Raw genomic sequence first — 25,175 nt, forward strand, 5'->3', positions numbered from 1 at the left:
TTAGTACCTCGGTAATGTTAATCTGAATTTACCTGTTGATGTCCTATGGCGAGTAGGAGCAATGCATCCTCACTGAAGGTACGGAATGATAGAGATACAGAGAACAAATACTTGTTGTACGTGCTGATACTTTCATGCTGAAGTAATGAGTAGCCATCTCCAGAGAACCTGTAGCCCAGCTCATCCTGAACCGACTCTTCCGCACTGAAATTAGAACAGAGGGTCTGTGTCATAGCATGTCCATCTCTTTCTTTTAGTAACAGACGAAAACATATGTAGGTACCATTTGAAAGGTCCCTAAATAAAAAGTCATCAAGAATATTACTGCCTTGACCGCTGATTAGTTGTAAAGGTACTCGTAAAGAGTTGATAAATGAAATTTGACTCTAATGTGGGTTTAGAATTTGTACATTTAACTTCTTACCCTTCTATACACACGGTACAGGTGTCAGATTGGGACCTAAAGTTCCATAGCCCCATAGGTCTTCCATCCAGAGCCACATGATGCAAACATCCTACCAGGCCCGACTGTCTAGATAGCAAATAAGGGGGTCTGGTCTCGCCCCCTCCTACCCAGGCGCGGTCTAATGGTCCTACATCAAGTCGGCCTATACCAGGGGTGGATGTGTTGGACAGGGGTAAGGCATTCACCAGGGGCGAACCTAGGGGGAGGACGACAGGACGCACCAGGAGGTAACCTACATTGGCAATCCTGAAAACAATATAAACACCACGTGAGGAATTAGTCAAGGCAAAAGACAAATAATTTGTTTTGCTGCTGGCTATTTCCCCATCCTCTCAGTCTCTTGGGTTCACCTGAGGAGCTGATTGAAATCCCAATCAAAAATCCGAGGAATAAAGTTATCTATATCCCTATAAAATATGTAAACTAAATAATAATATCTCCGTGAATCTTAGAGTGAATAATCTAACATTAATTGTTTACCTCTGAACTTCTATCTTGTACTGAGCGCACGGCAGTGCGCCAGGCCAAGTTCCAGTAAGCACGCCTGTGTATCTTTACACGAACCGATTCGGCAGGTTTTCCCCACCTTCATAGATCAGTTTCCTCTAATGATAAACTTTTGAAATTCTGGGCACATATTTAGGTAAGGTATATAAACATACCTTGAAAATTTGAGCTCTTAATACCAAGTAGTTCCGCTCCATAATGATTTGTTCTTTACCTGGTCTCGCTTGTTCATACGCCTCCTCAGCAGCTTTGTTAGCATCTAGTGCCGCAGTCCTAGCTTCCTCCAGAACATCCACTATAGTCTGATACGCTTTACTAGCGCGCACCGCGATGTTTGCGTCACGTCGCGTTGCGTTGAACAATCCCGCGTACTTCTCTGCCTCCTCTGTCAATCTGGCAACATGGCGTCTAGCGGGTTCTACAAAGCGGTCTCTATACTGGGGGTTCAGGTTGAATAGAATGCCCTCATTCTCTTCTATCGAGGAGGACAGGTTGAGTAGCTCTGAACTTAGCTCTTCCAGTTCCTAGGGAGTAAGAAGTAAGGATAAAACGTATTATTTGAGCGGTCCGTAAGTTCAAAGACTTTTTTGGTATGTAAGAGGAAGCCTTTTAACTGCTAAGGTCTTCACGAGGCTGAGTGCACCGGGTATGGAACCTAGAATCTCCTGCATAGAGATAGAAACATACATACCACAAAATCATCTTCTGCTTCGTCCAAGTTAACTTGAGCGACCAGATTGTAATAATCACTCTGATTGGTGAGTTGGGTGACCTCCTCTGCTATAGTGTCTATCAGCCTCACTCTCGCCTCGGTCTCTACATAGAGGACCCGGTGGCTCTCAGTCATTTTCCTCGTGTTGGTATTGGATATGAGGATAGCTTGGATCTTGGAGTTCATATCTCGGATACGATCCAATAGAATGGGGGAACCTGGGGCACCATGTGCGGTGGGGCACCATGTGCTTTTCAATTTTAAGAATTACTGGTAACACTAGAATAGTACGCTTGGCAACATTGGATACCTTTCTCACTAATGTAAACATACCCCTGCCGCGAAAATTCACCTACACCAGTTCCTAACGAATCACACAAGCAACGTTAAGCGTGGTAAGTATTTGGATGGATGACCATTTGGGCAATTGCGTGCTGCTTGCTTTTCCTCGCCCATTGCTCAGGCTGAGTGAGATTAATATCAGGTATCTTGTGGCCCTAATGGTGGGTAAAATCATCGTTACTAAAAGACCTAAGTAGTCTATGGACAATAGACACTAGAAAAAATCTTTTTCTCCTTACTCATCATTGAAGATAGCATCCTTGATAGTTCCTATGAGAGGCACATCAGACACTGCTCGTCATCGTTACTAAAAGACCTTAGTAGTCTATGGACAATAGACGGTGAAGTTTTAAACACTATAAAAAATCTTTTTCTCCTTACTCATCATTGAAGATAGCATCCTTGATAGTTCCTATGAGAGGCACATCAGACACTGCTCGTCCTGTTGTGTTAATGCCCTGAGGCAGACCACCAAAGAATAAACCTCCCCATTGACCAGGCATTCTGACAACACTGGAACCTTCGGGCAATGTTGCCAATGCATGCACCACCTGCAAATGATAAAGAAATAGTTGAATTTAGATTAGATTAGTTAGACAATGGTAAACTCCGCTTGTCTTATCCGTTTTTGATGAAAACTCAAGGGCATTGGCACTTTAGATTTTAAACCTGATCGACCTTTTCAGGGTAAATCACTAGTTATGTTAGGGTTTATCGACTAAGGATTGAAATTGAAAGAGGATTTCCCTATACTTTATACCCGAGTTAATCTCGCATTGAACTCAATTCGGATGAAACCGGCGTTATAAATGCAATTTCTTTGTGTTATTATATCACAACTTTGGTGCTCACTGCAGCATTGTAGGACTTTTTCCAATATCTCAATACCTAATCCTAACATCCAATGTTTACCTACCATGCTGGCACCGGTCGCTATGCGCATTTATATGTCATAGCTACTCATACTTACATCGTCAACTCTCAACTCCAGTCTCCTGCCTTGCTTAGTTACAAGTATAGAATGGAATGCAGCATCATTATATTCACTGGAATCACTAGCAAGACGCACCTCCCCCCGACCTGCGTTTATCCTCACGTCTAACTGCCCCCGCCTCAATGATACCGAGTAGTAACTTTGACGAGACTGGAAAACAATTAATAATATGTATAGGTGACTGACTGTTTAAAAATTCAACATTTCAGTATCTTAATATTACCAAAATAACATTATATATGCTTGTATAAGGTCCCTGCAGAATCAAGGTTTGATTTGACTGGGTGTGGACAGACTACCTACAAAAAGAGCACAATACGGGAAGGTCATGCTACCATACGGGCAGCAGGAGTCTCACATAGTATAGTGAATAGTTACCGAGGATTTGCTGGGCAGATAGAAGAGTAAGGCGTCCCTGTGCTGACTACTGATGGCATAGGTGAGTACTATATCATTCCTAGTGGTAGGTTCTAACTTGGGAGGTGAGTAGGACCTTACACAGGAGCCTGTCTCCTTCCTGTTGACAAAATAAATAAATAAATACAGTTTCTTTGTGTTATTATGTTACAACTTTGGTGCTCACTGCAGCATTGTAGGGTTTTCCCAATATCTCAATAATCCTAAAATCCAATGTTTACCTATCATGCTGGCACCGGTCGCTATGCGCATTTATATGTCATAGCTACGCAGTTTCTTTGTGTTATTATGTTACAACTTTGGTGCTCACTGCAGCATTGTAGGATTTTCCCAATACCTATCTCAATAATCCTAAAATCCAATGTTTACATATCATGCTGCTGGCACCGGTCGCTATAGCGATATATGCGCATTTATATGTCATAGCTACTCATTTTCCTCACGAGGCTGAGTGGGCCCCGCAACAGCTAGTCACGGAATCAATCATTTGCATGATACAAATCTCTTGACCCCGCCGGGAATCGAACCCGGGTCTCCCGCATGCAAGGCAAGCGCAGTGACCACTACGCCATGGGAGCTGACTCCTGTTGACAAAACAACGAACATATTTAATGAGATTGACTCCATCGGGCATTCTAGTGTTAATGAGATAAACTGTTTAGGTACATTATCGTATTGATAACAATGAACAAAACAAAAAGTAGGTTAAGTTAGTCATTTTGACTCCATCGGACATTCTAGTGTTAATGAGATAAACTGTTTAGGTACATTATCGTATTGATAACAATGAACAAAACAAAAAGTAGGTTAAGTTAGTCATTGCCAGTTAGGCAGCAAAGAAACGGCTGAAACGGTACTTGGGCCCGGGGGGGGCAGGGGCAATTTACAGGTTCTATTGAAATGATTGTTGTCCACCTCTCATCCGAGTTTCAGTCTCAGACCATAGTTTGTTACATTTCAAACAGATTGATCCACAGAACTTACTTGGAGGTTAAACTCAGCCGGATTCCTTCAGCTGCATGTCTGGCCTCTTGTATCTTGGCTCTTAGAGAGGCTAGACTTGTACTGATGCTTTGATTCCATTGAGTAAACACCTCTGTGTATTTCATAGCAGAGGCTTTGAGAGAGTCAAATGTCTCCTGCACTTTCTTACTGTTCAGTAAAGCTTCTGATATCTTGTCATTGGCGAGGTTCAAGTTCTTGGCACCTGAGGAATAGAAATAGGCTCTTGAGTGAAAGGTAACCACTAACCACTGTTGTTGTTTAGCTTCAGCCGATTGGTTATAGATAGAAAAAAAAAACTTGTTAGAACAAGAAACTGAACAATCATCGTTTACCTACTATAACTATACTAAAGGTATATCTTACCCTCCATACTGAGTAGTTTGAGCTGTGGTCTGAGTTCTGTCTGAGCATGTTCCCGTAGCATGGCAGCCTGCTCGAATAGTTTATCACTCGTGTCCAAGTATTGATAAGCGCGCTGATTCAATCCTGACATCTTGTTTGATACATTGGCCCCGCTACTAACTAACATGTCTTCCACGGATTTAGCAACACTGGCTTCTTCCTTACTCATACCTGGAGATTATAATAAATATAAGGTAGATATAAGTACAAATACAGTGCTTTATTTAGAGTCGAGGTAGGACAAGTAGTCTCATTATTTCAAAAGTTTACATATGTATATTATACTGGATAAGTTCAAGTGACCATAAGTACCTGTAGGTTATTCATGAATAAAGCACAAAGTTGTTTTCAAGATCGCAGTGATCATGAAGAGGTACACGATTGATAACTTGTTGATATGAAAGTATTACCTCGTACGATAGCGGTTAGATTGTGTACATTGGATCTTTGATTATTCAGCTGGAGTTGTAGCTCTGTGACTTTCATCAGTTGAGCCTCGGATATTGTCTTCAATACTCGTGACTTCTCTTCTGCCATTGTACTTTGGTCTATGAGCGAATCCGTACCTGAAAATGTTATATTAATTCAGTGTAAGTTTCAATTTCAATACGTACAGGTAATAAGAGAGGTGTCTCCATAATGATTTGTTCTTTACCTGGTCTCGCTTGTTCATACGCCTCCTCAGCAGCTTTGTTAGCATCTAGTGCCGCAGTCCTAGCTTCCTCCAGAATATCCACTATAGTCTGATACGCTTTACTAGCGCGCACCGCGATGTTTGCGTCACGTCGCGTTGCGTTGAACAATCCCGCGTACTTCTCTGCCTCCTCTGTCAATCTGGCAACATGGCGTCTAGCGGGTTCTACAAAGCGGTCTCTATACTGGGGGTTCAGGTTGAATAGAATGCCCTCATTCTCTTCTATCGAGGAGGACAGGTTGAGTAGCTCTGAACTTAGCTCTTCCAGTTCCTAGGGAGTAAGAAGTAAGGATAAAACGTATTATTTGAGCGGTCCGTAAGTTCAAAGACTTTTTTGGTATGTAAGAGGAAGCCTTTTAACTGCTAAGGTCTTCACGAGGCTGAGTACACCGGGTATGGAACCTAGAATCTTCTGCATACCTAGATAGAAACATACATACCACAAAATCGTCTTCTGCTTCGTCCAAGTTAACTTGAGCGACCAGATTATAATAATCACTCTGATTGGTGAGTTGGGTGACCTCCTCTGCTATAGTGTCTATCAGCCTCACTCTCGCCTCGGTCTCTGCATAGAGGACCCGGTGGCTCTCAGTCATTTTCCTCGTGTTGGTATTGGATATGAGGATAGCTTGGATCTTGGAGTTCATATCTCGGATACGATCCAATAGAATGTCGATGGAGTTGTGCACGTGTTCTGTAGTGAGACGATTGGTCATTTTATCCTTGACGTGGTACAAGATGTCTGTACAATCACTGCAAATAACAATAGAAATGAAATTATATATATATTCGTGCACCTGCACATGTACTCTTCAGTAATAAGTAGCTCCCAATCCAAAAGCTGGAGTTCAAACAAGTCACTAAGACCAGGGCCGTATTTAGGGAGGGGTTCGAGGGCGCTGGTACATCACGGTTTGGACCTCTTGGCCTCCTCCCTGTCTATAAAATCCTGTCTACGGCCCTGACTAAGGCTGTAGGTATTCTCGATCACTTACTTGAATGTTTTGTTTGCAAATCGACCCAGAGCATCCAGATCACTCTCTCGAATGAAATGCAGGAGTAGTGAGACGATTGGTCATTTTATCCTTGACGTGGTACAAGATGTCTGTACAATCACTGCAAATAACAATAGGAATATAGCAATAGTGCAAATAACAACAGGAATATATATATATATATATATTCGTGCACCTGCACATGTACTCTTCAGTAATAAGTAGCTCCCAGTTCAAAAGCTGGAGTTCAAACAAGTCACTAAGACCAGGGCTGTATTTAGGGAGGGGTTCGAGGGCGCCGGTACATCACGGTTTGGACCTCTTGGCCTCCTCCCTGCCTATAAAATCCTGTCTACGGCCCTGACTAAGGCTGTAAGTAGGTATTCTCGATCACTTACTTGAATGTTTTGTTTGCAAATCGACCCAGAGCATCCAGATCACTCTCTCGAATGAAATGCAGGAGTTGTTGTGCTCTCTCCAACGTCACACCAACATCAAGACTAGCATCTTCATGGAGGTAATCGCTCAACGTTTTCACCACACCTTGGATCGCGCTCATATTGGCTTGCACTTGCGCTAATAAATCTTCAGCGTGCAGGCGCAACATTTTACCAGACAGAGCGGTCTGGTTACATGTGCGGAATAGTTTAATAGACTGTGGAATGAACAAGGAGGAATAAGTAAGTTGATAACACTAAGTGAGCTAAGCGCGAAAATTTCAAAATCAATTCAATTGTTATTGCATACATAGGAGCTATGAATCTCGTTGTAAATTTACCTGTTCTAAGTTGTAAGCTGCCCTAGCTACCAGATCTTGTTCTAGTTGTTGTGGTAAACCTTGCATACGTTCATCCACGTCCACCCACAGCTGTAGAGTATCTTCTAGTACAGACGCGTTGGAATCTAAGGCGAGTAGTGGCGCCCAGGGGGGAGCTATGATACCGTTGACAATATGATCCGAACCTGAGAACAATACATACATAAGTTAAGGTAAGATACATTTAGCTTGAACGACCTGGTCAGCGCCTTATTGATAAAAATCTGCTTTTATAAGACATTTAGGTATTGCTTTTTTTAGTAGGTACATATCAAGAGTGCCGGAAGGTACACAACCGTCAAGATGAATTTGAAGCGACGCGATACCCGGCCTATATTAACACGAAGTGGTACTTGGTTCATCATTTACGAAGTAAGGTTTAAAGGGTTGATATGAAATAGGTACGAGCTTGGTTACTAAGTTTAATTGGTTTCAAAGCGAGTTTAAAAATATGTTAACCCACTCTGCCAACCAATAATAACTCGGGATTCAAAAGGACCAAATTTCTTTGGGATGCCTAGTGATGATTTCCTTAAAATCTTAAAACATTACCTAGTCCGGAAGCACACTGGTCACAAGTACGTCCTGCTCTGTTCTCCTTACATTGACATTGTCCTGAGATGGAGTCACATTCATCCCCTAGTGATCCTACGTCCTGCTCTGTTCTCCTTACATTGACATTGTCCTGAGATGGAGTCACATTCATCCCCTAGTGATCCTGAGGTACTGCACTCACATGCTACAACAATCAATGAATAAGTGTGTATAATTATTATTGTAAGTTGTATAACCTACAGTAAAATATACGAGTACAACAAATCAAGACGCTCGCATGGTAGACAGGTGGGCGTGGGTTCAATCCCAATGGAGGCCAGGTTACCAGTGTATCCTGGCTTACAGAAGCATTGAGTTTCATGTCCCGGTGAGACGAGACAGGAGTGGGCAAAGTTCTGATGTATAGAGGGGCAAGGACAGGGGCGACATGTGCCCTCATCAGGGGGGGCACCATAATACCCCTCAGCACACAACTCACAATGAGGCCCTCCTGTGTTATCCCTACAGTCTGGAACCAGGGGGAAATAGAACGGTGATATTAGGGACAGCAAAGTAGCCCAGTTTTAATTATGAACAAATTTTCAGAGAAAATACGAAAACAAACTAACCGGACGATTTGAATAATTTTTGCTTAAAAATCCTTCTCCAATTTAAATTTAAAATCAAGGCAAAGCTTTGTTCGAATACGTATCATTCTAGCTTCAACTTACCCAGACAATGTCCGGTTTCTACATGACACACATTGCTTCTATTATTACACTGACAAGGTCTAGCCTCGCCTACTAGTTGAATGACAATGGTAGAGCTGGCATGTGTACTGTAGTGCGTCTTGTGCCGATAGAATCCAATGCTAGGGTTCTGACAGGAGCTAGCTGCATATTGTCCAGGACATTCACATAGTTCAATACCTGGCTCTGTGGTCTGTCTGAGGAGTGAGAGGTTATGAGAGGGCAGGATGATGCCGCAGTCCATGCTAATGTCTTTCAGTGTGGCGCGAGTGAAATCTACCTGCAAGTCAACACCTCCGTGGTAAAATATCTTCAAGGCTCACAGTCAAAAAGAAAAGATCAGATTTTGGGTATAAAAATTTCTCCAGTCTAACCATGTTACTTTAAAATAAAGCCAAAAAAACGGTTTCACGACGCGATAGGGCTTTTACCCTCCAATGTACAAACTTACTTAGTGAGGCCGGGAAGCCCCAGTATCACATGAAAACCGCAGTCCATGCTAATGTCTTTCAGTGTGGCGCGAGTGAAATCTACCTGCAAGTCAAGACCTCCGTGGTAAAATATCTTCAAGGCTCACAGTGAAAAAGAAAAGACCAGATTTTGGGTATAAAAATTTCTCCAGTCTAACCATGCTACTTGAAATAAAGCTATAAAAACGGTTTCACGACGCGATAGGGCTTTTACCCTCCAATGTACAAACTTACTTAGTGAGGCCGGGAAGCCCCAGTATCACATGAAAGGTAGAAAAATTTCTCCAGTCTAAGTATGCTACTTGAAATAAAGCTATAAACACGGTTTCACGACGCGATAGGGCTTTTACCCTCCAATGTACAAACTTACTTAGTGAGGCCGGGAAGCCCCAGTATCACATGAAAGATCTTATCCTAGTAAATGAAAGTCTTACCGAGTCCGTAGCCCGTATAAACACATGCTGTAGATTTTGTAAGACTAACATGAGGGTTTGTCTGCTCACAGGGTCCGTGGGGTTATTCTTCATATGCCAGAGACTTTCATGAAACCGGACTGCATGTCGATTACCTTCATTCTGAATGACAGGGAAATACTCAAGCACCAGTTTATCATTGCCTTGGATTTGAATCACGGGATATGAACTCAGCACTCCTCCTGGTAATAATGTAGTACCACCCTCAGTTTCTACTATAAACCTTAGGAATCCACCGTAGCTCATAATCTGGAAAGAAGAAAATTGTAATATTGTAGAGATTAGAGAGACAAAAGATACTTTTTTTTGTGTGGTATGGAGTTAGGTACCTACTTATGCCCATATGAGAGTCTGTTATTCTGACATTCCCTACACAACGCGTTATCTCACCTTATCACCGAGGAATTGCTTAGGCAGAGACCAATATACAGGGCTGTCGAAGTACAGTGTGGTATGGAGTTAGGTACCTACTTATGCCCATATGAGAGTCTGTTACTCTGACATTCCCTACACAACGCGTTATCTCACCTTATCACCGAGGAATTGCTTAGGCAGAGACCAATATACAGGGCTGTCGAAGTACAAAAAGTTGACACCGATTTCCACATCTTCAGAATCACCCGGTATTATTCTCAGATTATTTGTAATATTCAGTTTGGTTTTGTGCTGATTCTTCATGACGTTACCTGGAAATCAGAAACATCCGAGATAATAATTAGATATATATTATAGATTCCTCATTATCTACTTAGTCAAATTTGAAAACATTATTTGACCAATTTAGAACGAAATGTGATGAAAATTTCGGCTGCGGCGCAGTGTATGTTAGGTATTGCGGGCTCTATTGTTTTATGTTACATGTTATAGTTACAGATACAATATGCAAAACTGATCTTCTCTGACATTACAGTTTGGTCGGTACTGTTGAACCCTTTACATTGTTATGCTAACGTTAAGCCATGAGTTGTTGATACTCACCGAGCATTGGCCACTCATAGGATCACAGGTAGCAGCGTGCTTGTTACAATCACACAGAGTACAAACAGCATGCCGATGTACTCGTCAAATTTGAAAACATTATTTGACCAATTTAGAACGAAATGTGATGAAAATTTCGGCTGCGGCGCAGTGTATGTTAGGTATTGCGGGAAATTTGAAAACATTATTTGACTAATTTAGAACGAAATGTGATGAAAATTTCGGCTGCGGCGCAGTGTATGTTAGGTATTGCGGGTTTATTGACACCTCTGTGTATATCTACAAATTCAACTCACCATCAGGCATGGCTAGATACACATAGCAAATCTCATGTGTGTTCACTGGATACACAACTTCTGTACTTAACGCATTGGAACTACTGTTGTCATAGTTGACCACCAGAGCGCGGGGATGTGGGAGTCGAACCTGGGACCACGTGACCCCTGCCTCAGAGGCTAGATACACATAGCAAATCTCATGTGTGTTCACTGGATACACAACTTCTGAACTCAACGCATTGGAACTACTGTTGTCATAGTTGACCACCAGAGCGCGGGGATGTGGGAGTCGAACCTGAGACCACGTGACCCCTGCCTGGCTAGATACACATAGCAAATCTCATGTGTGTTCACTGGATACACAACTTCTGTACTCAACGCATTGGAACTACTGTTGTCATAGTTGACCACCAGAGCGCGGGGATGTGGGAGTCGAACCTGAGACCACGTGACCCCTGCCTCAGTACAGTGGGTGGAGCGGTTGAAACAGAAGCATGGCGTACACCCAGCCAAGTTATCAGCGGAGAGACTGAATGAACCAGGTCTACATTGATCACACTGCCTGCCTTCCACATTGGACTAAAACAAGAGTAGGAGTGCGAGCTTGATTAAACCGACAAGAAACAGAAAGAAAACTCCCTTTAGTTATTTTAAAATTTACTGGGTATGTCAAATCTCCCGTTGTTTATCTTATGATTAGTGGAGATGCCAAAATTCCCATTGTTCCTAGTTTAGAATTAGAGGAGATGCCAAAACTCCCATTGCTTATTTTATAATTAGTGGAGATGTCAAAACTCCCATTGTTCATTTAATAATAAAATTAGTGGAGATGTCATAACTCCCATCGTGTCTAGTATGACTTACCTTGCAAGGACATTGTCCCTGACTATCGCATACAGGTGACAAGCTACCTGCCAGGTTACACTCGCAATATTTACACTTAGGATAACCGTAATATCCAGGAGCACATTGATTACATAGATGTCCAGTATAGCCAGGTCTACAGTAACAATCCCCTGTTATATTGTCACACTGAGGAATAGAAATCAGACAAGATATTATTAGAGATCAAACACTGGTTTTATCAAGGAAAACTATTAATTAAAGGAAAATGAACTTCTTTTAAAGTGCTGTTTCTTGTTGAGTAGTTGAGGTTCAAATTGTTAGTGAAATCATGTTCGTTCTGTTATGGATTTGCTACACGCGTTAATGTTGAGTTACCTGAGCTCTCATGGATCCCCGTAAATCACAACGGCAAGGCTGACATCCCAGGCGAGGCCTGTAGCCATAACTATTGGGCGCACATTGAATGCAGAGGTCGCCTCGCGTCAGAGGAGGACAAACACATTGGCCACTCTCCTCACTACACACCATACCACTCTGCTCACATGAGGCGCATTCTGAAAGTTTAGAGAATACGAAATAATCATAAAGTTTAGAGAATACGAAATAATCTTAACAAAGTATCCAAACAAATATATGCTACATCCCAACGTGCCGACTAAAAAAAAAAAAACTAAATTTAAACAAAATTAATAAATCATAAGTCTAGGAAAAAGTGCAGAACACAACGGCCTACCTGTGCAGCCATTGACAGAGAATCCGAAATAGTCCGGGCGACATTTGTCACACGTTCGTCCTGTAACTCCTTTCCTGCACACACACTGTCCTGTTATCTGATCACAGGAATTATTGACCGAGCCCACAGCATTGCACTCACAGGACGCGCAACCTAACTCCTGTAGACCCCAGTGTCCCTCTGTGCACTGGTCACAGGCCAGACCTGTCATGTTAGGCTTACAGGAACATTGGCCTGTGTGTACGTCACAGGAAAAATGGAGAGATCCGTCACGGTTACAGTTGCAGCCTGGGAATGAAATGATAACACAAGATCAGTTTGAAACAGATAAAGTTTGTAATCAAGGAAGACCAAAAAGGAGCTACAGACACCTAATGTCGTGTCGTAATGCTCTGTGATTATAGAAAACGTTATGCTCAGAATACGTGACTGCACGGTTTCGTCATAAGGACAGGTATCCTGTTTACATTACATTGAAGTTAGCTGCTTTTTGGTCTTCCTTGATTTCAAACTTTATCTGTTTCAAACTGATGTTGTGTTTTCATTTCATTCCCAGGCTGCAACTGTAACCGTGACGGATCTCTCCATTTTTCCTGTGACGTACACACAGGCCAATGTTCCTGTAAGCCATAACAAATAATCATAAAGTTTAGAGAATACGAAATAATCTTAACAAAGTATCCAAACAAATATGGTACATCCCAACGTGCCGACTAAAAAAAAACTAAATTTAAATAATAAATCATAAATCATAAGTCTAGGAAAAAGCGCAGAACACAACGGCCTACCTGTGCAGCCATTGACAGAGAATCCGAAATAGTCCGGGCGACATTTGTCACACGTTCGTCCTGTAACTACATGCTATAGTTACAGATACAATATGCAAAACTGATCTTCTCTGACATTACAGTTCGGTCGGTGCTGTTGAACCCTTTACATTGTTGTGCTAACGTTAAGCCATGAGTTGTTGAATACAAAGTGATACTCACCGAGCATTGGCCACTCATAGGATCACAGGTAGCAGCGTGCTTGTTACAATCACACAGAGTACAAACAGCATGCCGATGTTCATTATCCGGTAATACTCGAGCATATCCGAAATCACACGATTCACAAGATAGACCTCGGTATCCTAGAGGACAGGTGCATTGCTCTATGTTGTCCAGGAGTTCACCTTGACCTGAGGGATCTTCTGAACCTGTCTCTAGCCTCGCCCAGGATAAACTGAAACAAAAGTGCAGTATGTAAGAAGTAAGCATAACCTTTCAAGGTAATGAAATTTTGGATCCACTAACAAGACAAACAAAGAAACCAGCTGCTAAGAACAACCTCATGACGTCATTACCAATGGATCAACCAACAGTGCAATTATGAACTCAGCAAAAGTTACACCTACCTGGTTTCGGCTTGATCTGTATGGTACTTGGCTCGCAACAGTACATGTTTCACATCTGTGTGATTCACAAGATAGACCTCGGTATCCTAGAGGACAGGTGCACTGCTCTATGTTGTCCAGGAGTTCACCTTGACCTGAGGGATCTTCTGAACCTGTCTCCAGCCTCGCCCACGATAAACTGAAACAAAAGTGCAGTATGTAAGAAGTAAGCATAACCTCAAGGTAATGAAATTTTGGATCCAATAACAAGACAAACAAATAAACCAGCTGCTGGGAACAACCTCATGACGTCATTACCAATGGATCAACCAGCAGTGCAATATTGTAATAAAATATAATTGAATTGAATTGAATTGAATTGAATATTTATGAACTCAGCAAAAGTTCCACCTACCTGGTTTCGGCTTGATCTGTATGGTACTTGGCTCGCAACAGTACATGTTTCACATCTGTGCAACAAAAAACAAACCAGCTGCTGGGAACAACCTCATGACGTCATTACCAATGGATCAACCAACAGTGCAATAATTATGAACTCAGCAAAAGTTCCACCTACCTGGTTTCGGCTTGATCTGTATGGTACTTGGCTCGCAACAGTACATGTTTCACATCTGTGATTTATGAACTCAGCAAAAGTTACACCTACCTGGTTTCGGCTTGATCTGTATGGTACTTGGCTCGCAACAGTACATGTTTCACATCTGTGAAACAAACCAGCTGCTGGGAACAACCTCATGACGTCATTACCAATGGATCAACCAACAGTGCAATTATGAACTCAGCAAAAGTTACACTTACCTGGTTTCGGCTTGATCTGTATGGTACTTGGCTCGCAACAGTACATGTTTCACATCTGTGAGTACACTCAGGAATTGCTCCTTAGTAACGGCTCCCCCCATGTACATCTCTTCTGAAGTGAATTCTGCAATAATGTCATTGAGTCCAGGAGGAATGTGATAGAAGTGAGATTCCAGCAGTGGCAGTGATAGAGTCAGATTATCTCGAGAATCATACTGGGAGTTACCACTACCAATGCGAAGGCCATTACTACCCTGTAATAACAGAAGAACATTACGAAACTATAGCTGTAGGTGAGAAAATTAAGATTGTCTCGAGAATCATACTGGGAGTTGCCACTACCAATGCGAAGGCCATTGCTACCCTGTAATAACAGAAGAACATTACGAAACTATAGCTGTAGGTGAGAAAATTGAATAGAAATACAAAGAGCATTAAAAACATACTTGTCATAATACAATACAAATTTTAGGTAATACTGAAGAGTTGTATTTCTGACAAAATCAAAGTTTTTGGGGATATTTTGAGTAAGTAGGTACCAGTGCCGTCATTTCCATTACACTTGGCAATTTAAAATAAATAGAGTTACACTAGGTTCACACTGCACGTTTTTTTACCATGACGTTTTTTTTTCCGTCGGACGGGAAAAAACCGTCCCGTTCCGTTGAGTTCACACTAGACAAAAAAAAAACGTCCCGTTCAGTTGATTACCACTTGAAACAGTCAGACATATCTCACGCCAGCATTCGATCCTCTTCTGTTTGTCTTTGTAGAGTTACACTAGGTTCACACTGCACGTATTTTTACCATGACGTTTTTTTTCCGTCGGACGGGAAAAAACCGTCCCGTTCCGTTGAGTTCACACTAGACAAAAAAAAACGTCCCGTTCAGTTGATTACCACTTGAAACAGTCAGACATATCTCACGCCAGCATTCGATCCTCTTCTGTTTGTCTTTGAAAAGGCCAATACTTTTATCCCACAGAGCAGGCCTACCTTCTACCAAAGAAATTATTTGTTCACTGTCAAAATTATTACACAAACATGTTGTCCAGTTCGTAAAGTATAGATCTAAAAGTAGGTATTTAGAAGTTTTAGTAATCTGTAATAAAAACTTTCAAAATAATTCAATTGTGAGAACAATCACAATGGTAATCCTGTGAAATGTGAGAGGAAGCATTAGATTTTCCGGAAGGATATTCGAATAGAAGTTTTCGGATATACAATCTCATATTGAAAGATCGCCCATATAATATACCGGCCGGAGTGGCGGCTATGTCCAATTATCCATGTTCGCCTGTTCAGGTAAGTTGTGAGAACAATCACAATGGTAGTCCTGTGAAATGTGAGAGGAAGCATTAGATTTTCCGGAAGGATACTCGAATAGAAGTTTTCGGATCTACAATCTCATATTGAAAGATCGCCCATATAATATACCGGCCGGAGTGGCGGCTATGTCCAATTATCCATGTTTGCCTGTTCAGGTAATCCGGAAATAGGATGGCCGTCTTAAGAATAGAAATCTAGCAAGTTAGTAGTTACTTACCCCTTTGGCCGGTTTACAGCGGTTAGCGTGTCCATTACAAATACATTGAGATCGGAAGGTAATCCGGAAATAAGATGGCCGTCTTAAGACTAGAAATCTAGCAAGTTAGTAGTTACTTACCCCTTTGGCCGGTTTACAGCGGTTAGCGTGTCCATTACAAATACATTGCGCTCCTACTGCTATCTCGCGGATAGAATAGAATAACTTCTTCTGATACGCATTGTCCACTAGCTGAGAGAATTTGTCAGGAGGCGTATTGATCTTCTGAAATCTGAACCGAACAAATCTAGCCCGAGTGAATTGGGATAAATCTGGACTGGATATGTTAGCACCTGGTCTACCTGACACGAGCGAGGTATGAATCTGAAACAATAGGGATGGTAACAAAATAAATAAAGAAGCATTATCCAAACCTACATGTTCAAATTTTAACTTCCTAGCTTGGACGGCTTGAACCGTTTAAAAGTTATGACTTGCGACCGAAGCGACAGCGCCGAGTGGCGGACACCAGACGGGAAAAAACTTGTTACTAGATTATTATTTTTTATACAGGGTGACTTGAGTGGATTATATATCTACTGTTTCCAACTTACCTCTCCTCCCTCCAAGGGTTTCAGCTTGGAGTAATGCGACGTACAAATCACATCCGAGTCTGATACGTGACGGCGCGGAGTTGCGGACACCAGACGGGAAGAAAACTTTTTTTTTTGTTTAAGAGGTTTGACAGAGGGAACTGTAACTGTTATGGTCTTATCGTCCCGAAATCGAAGAGAGACTTGTTACTAGATTATTATTTTTTATACAGGTTGACTTGAGTGGATTATATCTACTGTTTCCAACTTACCTCTCCTCCCTCCAAGGGTTTCAGCTTGGAGTAATGCGACGTACAAATCACATCCGAGTCTGATAGGAACAAAGGATTAGCAGGAGATGCTAGGATGCCATACTGTGTCCAACACTCATCATCCGAGACAGCAAAGTATTGCCATGGTTTGAATATTTTGCCGTCACTAGAACGTTCTAGAATCCAGTTACCGGGACGAGGGGAGATACCGGCCCTCATGATGACATAGGTTACTTGGTACTCCTGGAACAGACAAGAAGAATAGTTATGGGATTTCAAGAGTCTTATTTGGTTTTGGTACCTAAGTTTACGTAACCTACTAGAATAGGTTCAATCATTAGAATAGAATAGATCAGTTGCGCTTACTTGGGTGATGTTTCAAAGTCATAGAGCAGGAAAAATGAGGACCAACGGAATTTTTCTTTTTCTTCTACGACTTCTAGATACCGAGATAAATCGATTTAAAAAATACAGGTAAATCGTTAAGTTTGACGTCACGGCATACGCTCCCGTAGGCGATGACGTCACATCAAATGTGACAATTGCAACTCCTCCATTGTAAGTATTCCGTACATATTCTGTCTACATATGTAAATAAAGTCCTAATGAGAATAGAATAGAATATACCTAGCATATACCCGAGGACAACACCGTACTATACGGTACAATAATATCACCGGTACGGAATTACATAAGGGTCGGCGCGCGACAATAGATCGGTTCCGTTCATAAACCAGATCCCAAGGTCACTCAAGGTTGTTAGAAATGGCCGCAGGGGTCCAATGGGTGGGCCGTCAATGTCTCTGTCAAGGTTGGAAACCGGAGCGAATTCTATTATGATCGCGGAACCTTAGGCCGCCAGCTTACGGGAAAGAGATGAATTTCGCCAGCTTACGGGAAAGAGATGAAAACCTTATACCTTTTTATTACTATTGTAATAATAAAGGAAGGACGGACTAAAAATTGAATTTTCGACCTTTTCTTTTCTGACTTTTTGAGTTTTGATCTCATACTTGGATTTTTCACAACTTTTTATGTAGGAATCGACCTTTTATTAATAATATTTTCCCAATGGCAACTCCTCCATTGTTTCTAATTTACTTTTTCTGACTTTTTGAGTTTTGACCTCATACTTGGATTTTTCACAACTTTTTATGTAGGAATCGACCTTTTATTAATAATATTTTCCCAATGGCAACTCCTCCATTGTTTCTTTCAGCAACGCATTTGACATCATTCCTTTTAAAGAGCTCTGCATACATAAAGGTAAGTGCGATCACTTCGATCAGTGGTTTATTCCTTATTCCTTGAATGAACATCAAGTATAATACAGTTTCCGTATCGTGTGAATCCAACTTTCTATTTGAAGCTGATGACACGCGTTCGCCGGCATTTGACATCATTCCTTTTAAAGAGCTCTGCATACATAAAGGTAAGTGCGATCACTTCGATCAGTGGTTTATTCCTTGAATGAACATCAAGTATAATACAGTTTCCGTATCGTGTGAATCCAACTTTCTATTTGAAGCTGATGACACCCGTTCGCCTTGCGAGAAATTCCCGAGCAATATTTCAGCCAGTCAACATCTCTCTTACTTTTCTACTTTTCTGTGTTAAAGTCGCAGCCAACATAGGTTACTTGGTACTCCTGGAACAGACAAGAAGAATAGTTATGGGATTTCAAGAGTCTCATTTGGTTTGGTACCTAAGTTTACGTAACCTACTAGAATAGGTTCAATCCTTATACCTTTTTATTACTATTGTAATAATAAAGGAAGGACGGACTAAAAATTGAATTTTCGACCTTTTAAATTTACTTTTTCGGAGTTTTGACCTCATACTTGGATTTTTCACAACTTTTTATGTAGGAATCGACCTTTTATTAATAATATTTTCCCAATGTTTTAAATTTTGACTTTTTGAGTTTTGACCGCATACTTGGATTTTTCACAACTTTTTATGTAGGAATCGACCTTTTATTAATAATATTTTCCCAATGGCAACTCCTCCATTGTTTCTTTCAGCAACGCATTTGACATCATTCCTTTTAAAGAGCTCTGCATACATAAAGGTAAGTGCGTTCACTTCGATCAGTGGTTTATTCCTTATTCCTTGAATGAACATCAAGTTAGTATAATACAGTTTCCGTATCGTGTGAATCCAACTTTCTATTTGAAGCTGATGACACGCGTTCGCCTTGCGAGAAATTCCCGAGCAATATTTCAGCCAGTCAACATCTCTCTTACTTTTCTACTTTTCTGTGTTAAAGAGTTTCCGTATCGTGTGAATCCAACTTTCTATTTGAAGCCGATGACACGCGTTCGCCTTGCGAGAAATTCCCGAGCAATATTTCAGCCAGTCAACATCTCTCTTACTTTTCTACTTTTCTGTGTTAAAGTCGCAGCCCAAATATATTTTCTTAGATCTAAATTGTGTGAATTTTTTTCTTTAGATTTATTTTTTTCCGCTTGAAAACAGGAAGTCCGTTTTTTCTTTGATTGAAAAGATGCGTGAAATTTGTCACTTGCAGGCGGGTCAGTGCGGAAATCAAATTGGTGCCAAGGTAGGTGTTGTATTATTTTCTTGTTCTAGTGTGAAAGTAGATACAAAAGTGACTTTGTTGTCACAGAAATCAGCATATCACTAATATCTAGGTAGGTAGGTACTTGGATTAAAATAATTGGAGGTTCAAATTTGCGAGGAGTAAATTTGTAAAGGATTGCGAGTGTATTCGATTCTGGCAAAATACCTATGCTTCCTTTTGACTTGACTGAATAACGTTGTGTTGATTTCAGTTCTGGGAGATCATATCTGATGAGCACGGCATAGATCCTACAGGCGCATACCATGGGGATTCAGATCTACAGTTGGAACGCATCAATGTCTATTATAACGAGGCATCAGGTAAGTCATTGTACTGAATACAGAGAGTAACGCCCCGCCCGTGCAAGATGGATTTCATTGACAAAATTTCCGCTATTTAAATGATAGGAATGTAAAGATTTATAAACGAGATTTAATGAGTAGACTAGGTGTTTTCCCCGAGCTTCACTACGAAGAAAATAATATCTACGGGAATTGAACCCGGAACCTTGGAATTTAACTTGAAATGGTTTTCCATGATTAGGTCAACTTACAATGGTTTTGTATAGATTTTTGGCCTCAGTACAATGTGTTGATACACCAGAGCAGGTACCTACGGAATACAGAGAATAACGCCCCGCCCGTGCAAAATGGATTTCATTGACAAAATTTCCGCTATTTAAATGATAGGAATGTAAAGATTTACTTTGTCCTTACTCTCAAGTAGAGAATACGTCCCCAGGGTAATACCTAGTAACAGTTTTATACTGTTCAAAAGTACTATTACCCTTTACTCCAGCAGAAAGTTGTTACTGTTGTCAAAATTCCATACTTCTAACAATAGATTTCATTGACAAAATTTCCGCTATTTAAATGATAGGAATGTAAAGATTTAACTTGTCCTTACTCTCAAGTAGAGAATACGTCCCCAGGGTAATAGTAACAGTTTTATACTGTTCAAAAGTAGATATATACTATTACCCTTTACTCCAGCAGAAAGTTGTTACTGTTGTCAAAATTCCATACTTCTAACCTAGGTACCGACTTCCCGGATTTTCTTACAACGCGAGTTAAAACTGATGTTATTTCAGGAAGCAAATATGTTCCTCGTGCTATACTAGTGGATTTGGAGCCTGGTACCATGGATGCTGTCAGATCAGGACCATTCGGACAAATATTTAGACCTGACAACTTCGTGTTTGGGCAATCGGGAGCCGGTAACAACTGGGCTAAGGGACATTACACAGAAGGGGCGGAGCTAGTGGATGCAGTACTTGATGTAGTAAGGTAAGTAGGTATATTCATTTAAGTTGAACCCAACTTTTAGGGCTGCTTGCGTTATTACATATGTACATAATTACATACTAAACGAGATTTAATGAGTAGACTAGGTGTTTGCCCCGAGCTTCACTACGAAGAAAATAATATCTACAGGAATTGAACCCGGAAGCTTGGAATTTAAATTGAAATGGTTTTCCATGATTAGGTCAACTTACAATGGTTTTGTATAGATTTTTGGCCTCAGTACAATGTGTTGATACACCAGAGCAGTAACATGCCTGACATCCCTCAGGATTATCTTGTTTGAGACCAAAGTATCCTTCCTTGCATTGATCACACCTATGACCTTCTACATTTTCCTGGAATATGAGAAGAATAAGAACGGAAATCTAGCTTACTCATAGTTAAAAACAATAGTTACAATAATGGTAGAAGTAAAACCTTGTCACAACTGTCGGTCCTCAATAAAGCTAAATACACTGTCCTAAGATGACTTGGATTCGAATCATCAACCTTTGGATCCGAAGTCCACTGCGCTAACCCCTACACTACTGAGGTTGTCTAGAAGTGTTGAATACAAAGGATTGCATTGAGTTTTAATGGGCCTGGGAAGTCATAGATAACATTACAAATGTTGAAAGAGAAAGGAAAATAAATTAGTATGTAGTTACCTAGGTACCTATTAGTATAGCCTACAACTTACCTTGCATTCACACTCAGTGGCACATGTATCAAACAGTTTGCTTCCTCTTATATCACAGGGACATGAGAATGAAATGAAAACACAAGATCAGTTTGAAACAGATAAAGTTTGAAATCAAGGAAGACCGAAAAGGAGCTAATCTCAATGTAATGTAAACAGGATACCTGTCCTTATGACGAAACCGTGCAGTCACGTATTCGGAGTATAACGTTTTCTACAATCACAGAGCATTACGACACGACATTAGGTGTCTATAACTGTTGAGTCATTGAGTCATTTAAAACGGAGATTGTCGGTCCTCAATAAAGCTAAATACACTGTCCTAAGATGACTTGGATTCGAATCATCAACCTTTGGATCCGAAGTCCACTGCGCTAACCCCTACACTACTGAGGTTGTCTAGAAGTGTTGAATACAAAGAATTGCATTGGGTTTTGATCGGCCTGGGAAGTTATAGGTAACATTACAAATGTTGAAAGAGAAAGGAAAATAAATTAGTATGTAGTTACCTAGGTATTAGTATAGCCTACAACTTACTTACCTTGCCTGTCGGTCCTCGATAAAGCTAAATACATTGTCCTAAGATGACTTGGATTTGAATCATCAACCTTTGGATCCGAAGTCCACCGCGCTAACTCCTACACTACTGAGGTTGTCTAGAAGTGTTAAATACAAAGGATTGCATTGGGTTTTAATGGGCCTGGGAAGTCATAGATAACATTACAAATGTTGAAAGAGAAAGGAAAATAAATTAGTATGTAGTTACCTAGGTATTATTAGTTAAAAACAATAGTTACAATAATGGTAGAAGTAAAACCTTGTCACAACTGTCGGTCCTCGATAAAGCTAAATACACTGTCTTAAGATGACTTGGATTCGAATCATCAACCTTTGGATCCGAAGTCCACCGCGCTAACCCCTACACTACTGAGGTTGTCTAGAAGTGTTGAATACAAAGGATTGCATTGAGTTTTAATGGGCCTGGGAAGTCATAGATAACATTACAAATGTTGAAAGAGAAAGGAAAATAAATTAGTATGTAGTTACCTAGGTATTAGTATAGCCTACAACTTACCTTGCATTCACACTCAGTGGCACATGTATCAAACAGTTTGCTTCCTCTTATATCACAGGGACATGGCTCACAGTTAGGAAACTTGTGGAAGCCCGGAGCACAGCGGTCACACCACTTGCCTGCATAGCCTAGCAAACATTCACAATGACCTGCGAACTAAAAATTAACAAAATGCGTAATCAATGTTATCATTCACATTGTGGAAAATGATACAAGAAGACCAAAGTCATAATTTCAAATTCTTCAGGAGCCGATTCTAAGGTTGGGAAATCACTAAGACGGATTTCGCGCGGTATAGTTCTGTTTAACTTTTCCGGATCTCCTGAAACTCAAAACCAGATTGAACAAGTTCTGGGATACGAGTAGGTATAATGTACCGCTATATGGTACCTAACGTTAACACGGGTGAAGCGGACGTTTGATTCCCTTGCGTGTAAAATATGATTTGAAAGTCCTTGTTTGTTGTATTTCAGTTGACGCGGGACCCCTTCAGGAGCCGATTCTAAGGTTGGGAAATCACTAAGACGGATTTCGCGTGGTACAGTTCTGTTTAACTTTTCCGGATCTCCTGAAACTCAAAACCAGATTGAACAAGTTCTGGGATACGAGTATAATGTACTGCTATATGGTACCTAACGTTTACACGGGTGAAGCGGACGTTTGATTCCCTTGCGTGTAAAATATGATTTGAAAGTCCTTGTTTGTTGTATTTCAGTTGACGCGGGACCCGGGACGTGTCAAATGTCCAACGTTCATCTCTACTTGACCAGTCATCGTCATTCACTAGCTCACGCTTACCTTGCCTAAATGTATCTGGGAGTCATCGCGTATACAGGGTCCGGCAGTTCCCATGAAGTTACACTCGCAGGGTAAACAGGGTACCTCGGCATCCGGAGGTGTACCGGTAGGGCGGTAGTAGCCTAGTTCACAATTCTCACAGTTCACGCCAGTGGTGTGTGCCTAAGGGAGAAAAAGGATACTTGGATTGAGTTTGAGAACATCAGAGTATAGAAGTTGGAGAACCAAAGGAATAAGCTCAAAGTCAAAGTAATACACTTAGGTAGTACACTTTAGATGTAGTTTGGCTTTGGCAAAACCTAAGTTTACGTAACCTACTAGAACAGGTTCAATCATTAGAATAGAATAGATCAGTTGCACTTACTTGGGTGATGTTTCAAAGTCATAGAGCAGGAAAAATGAGGACCAACGGAATTTTTCACCTAAGCCTCAAAGTGGGATATTTGTGATCACTGGCCTCGTGTAGCGTGTACACAAGGCTGGCGCCTAGTAATAATCCAGTATTTGAGGAGTTGTAACAATATTATTATTCTCTCATCCTCAGGAAAGAAGCTGAGAGTTGTGATTGTCTACAAGGGTTTCAGTTGACTCACTCGCTAGGGGGAGGTACAGGGAGTGGTATGGGAACGCTCATGATATCTAAAATAATATTATTATTCTCTCGTCCTCAGGAAAGAAGCTGAAAGTTGTGATTGTCTACAAGGGTTTCAGTTGACTCACTCGCTAGGGGGAGGTACAGGGAGTGGTATGGGAACGCTCATGATATCTAAAATCCGAGAGGAATATCCAGACAGAATCATGAACACGTTCAGTATAGTGCCCAGTCCTAAGGTAAACCTCGTCTTGTACATTTAGAATAGTTACTTATTAGATTTTATTCTTGCTAAGGCTAAAAACAGAGTGGAGAGGAGAGCATTAGATGGAAGGGACGACAGAGGGAAGCGACCAGTTCAAACCGCATAGAACTTCTTAAAGCTTCTTGTTTTTAGCCTAAGCACTCTAAGCAGGTATATCCACGCAAGGTTTTAAAAATGTACCTAATACATACCATGAAAATTCTAGGTTGAAACTGAGGGGGAAGGATATTTTTTTTACACGTTTTAATTTTTAAATTATTTAGATACTTGTTTTTCTATCCATATTTTCCATATTCCAGGTATCTGACACTGTGGTAGAGCCATACAATGCAACCCTATCCATACATCAGCTAGTGGAGAACACAGATGAGACATTCTGTATTGATAATGAAGCTCTGTATGAGATCTGTTTCCGTACACTCAAGTTGACCACGCCTACCTATGGGGATCTGAATCATCTGGTATCTGCTGCCATGAGTGGCGTAACTACTTGTCTTAGGTTTCCAGGTAAGCGCACATTATTATTATTATTAGTCAAACATTACAGTACTTGTATCAATGATGTTAAAAATAAATCAATTCATAGCTCACTTATCCCTACCACTCAACATCTCTCAGACCATCTGACATACCGCAGTCTGGCAACGTGTGTGGCGGAAAAAGCTTTCGACCCAAGTCTGTCAGACCCTCTGAGAGACTTAGGTCTGAAGCTTTTCCCGCCAAACAGGTTTCGACTGTCTGAGCGTGAGGGGCTGGCCTTAAAACTATTCATAACTTTTCCAAGAGGAATATTTATCGATCAAAAAGTTCTCGGACGGTTGATTGTAAGGTCCATCACGTACTACTGTCTGTTTTGGGGTGTCCTCAGCCTCGTAAGAGCGAC

General features: G+C 41.0%; 1 protein-coding gene across 1 annotated transcript in view; it reads right to left on the reverse strand.

Moving 5' to 3' along the window:
• LOC103518929 (laminin subunit alpha-1-like) overlaps window positions 1-25,175 on the reverse strand; it is a 31,068-nt gene that overhangs the window by 1,452 nt on the left and 4,441 nt on the right. Inside the window, exons 6-37 of the mRNA XM_026830592.1 lie at window positions 23,436-23,597; window positions 22,638-22,793; window positions 21,075-21,218; window positions 16,996-17,238; window positions 16,272-16,514; window positions 14,607-14,860; window positions 13,402-13,636; window positions 13,017-13,032; window positions 12,413-12,700; window positions 12,055-12,233; window positions 11,698-11,865; window positions 11,136-11,412; window positions 10,106-10,263; window positions 9,539-9,826; window positions 8,617-8,914; window positions 8,224-8,414; window positions 7,904-8,036; window positions 7,313-7,497; window positions 6,933-7,189; window positions 5,980-6,292; window positions 5,501-5,810; window positions 5,256-5,411; window positions 4,807-5,016; window positions 4,423-4,645; window positions 3,400-3,538; window positions 2,998-3,171; window positions 2,409-2,578; window positions 1,665-1,935; window positions 1,153-1,497; window positions 947-966; window positions 425-712; window positions 33-204 (exon numbers count right to left, since the gene is read on the reverse strand). Coding sequence (XP_026686393.1) covers window positions 33-204; window positions 425-712; window positions 947-966; window positions 1,153-1,497; window positions 1,665-1,935; window positions 2,409-2,578; window positions 2,998-3,171; window positions 3,400-3,538; window positions 4,423-4,645; window positions 4,807-5,016; window positions 5,256-5,411; window positions 5,501-5,810; window positions 5,980-6,292; window positions 6,933-7,189; window positions 7,313-7,497; window positions 7,904-8,036; window positions 8,224-8,414; window positions 8,617-8,914; window positions 9,539-9,826; window positions 10,106-10,263; window positions 11,136-11,412; window positions 11,698-11,865; window positions 12,055-12,233; window positions 12,413-12,700; window positions 13,017-13,032; window positions 13,402-13,636; window positions 14,607-14,860; window positions 16,272-16,514; window positions 16,996-17,238; window positions 21,075-21,218; window positions 22,638-22,793; window positions 23,436-23,597 — 6,666 coding nt within the window. The remainder of the gene's footprint in view (window positions 1-32; window positions 205-424; window positions 713-946; window positions 967-1,152; window positions 1,498-1,664; window positions 1,936-2,408; window positions 2,579-2,997; window positions 3,172-3,399; window positions 3,539-4,422; window positions 4,646-4,806; window positions 5,017-5,255; window positions 5,412-5,500; window positions 5,811-5,979; window positions 6,293-6,932; window positions 7,190-7,312; window positions 7,498-7,903; window positions 8,037-8,223; window positions 8,415-8,616; window positions 8,915-9,538; window positions 9,827-10,105; window positions 10,264-11,135; window positions 11,413-11,697; window positions 11,866-12,054; window positions 12,234-12,412; window positions 12,701-13,016; window positions 13,033-13,401; window positions 13,637-14,606; window positions 14,861-16,271; window positions 16,515-16,995; window positions 17,239-21,074; window positions 21,219-22,637; window positions 22,794-23,435; window positions 23,598-25,175) is intronic.

This window comes from Diaphorina citri, unplaced genomic scaffold (assembly GCF_000475195.1).
Source record: "Diaphorina citri unplaced genomic scaffold, Diaci psyllid genome assembly version 1.1 scaffold2438, whole genome shotgun sequence".
NCBI classification, from domain to species: Eukaryota; Metazoa; Arthropoda; class Insecta; order Hemiptera; family Psyllidae; genus Diaphorina; species Diaphorina citri.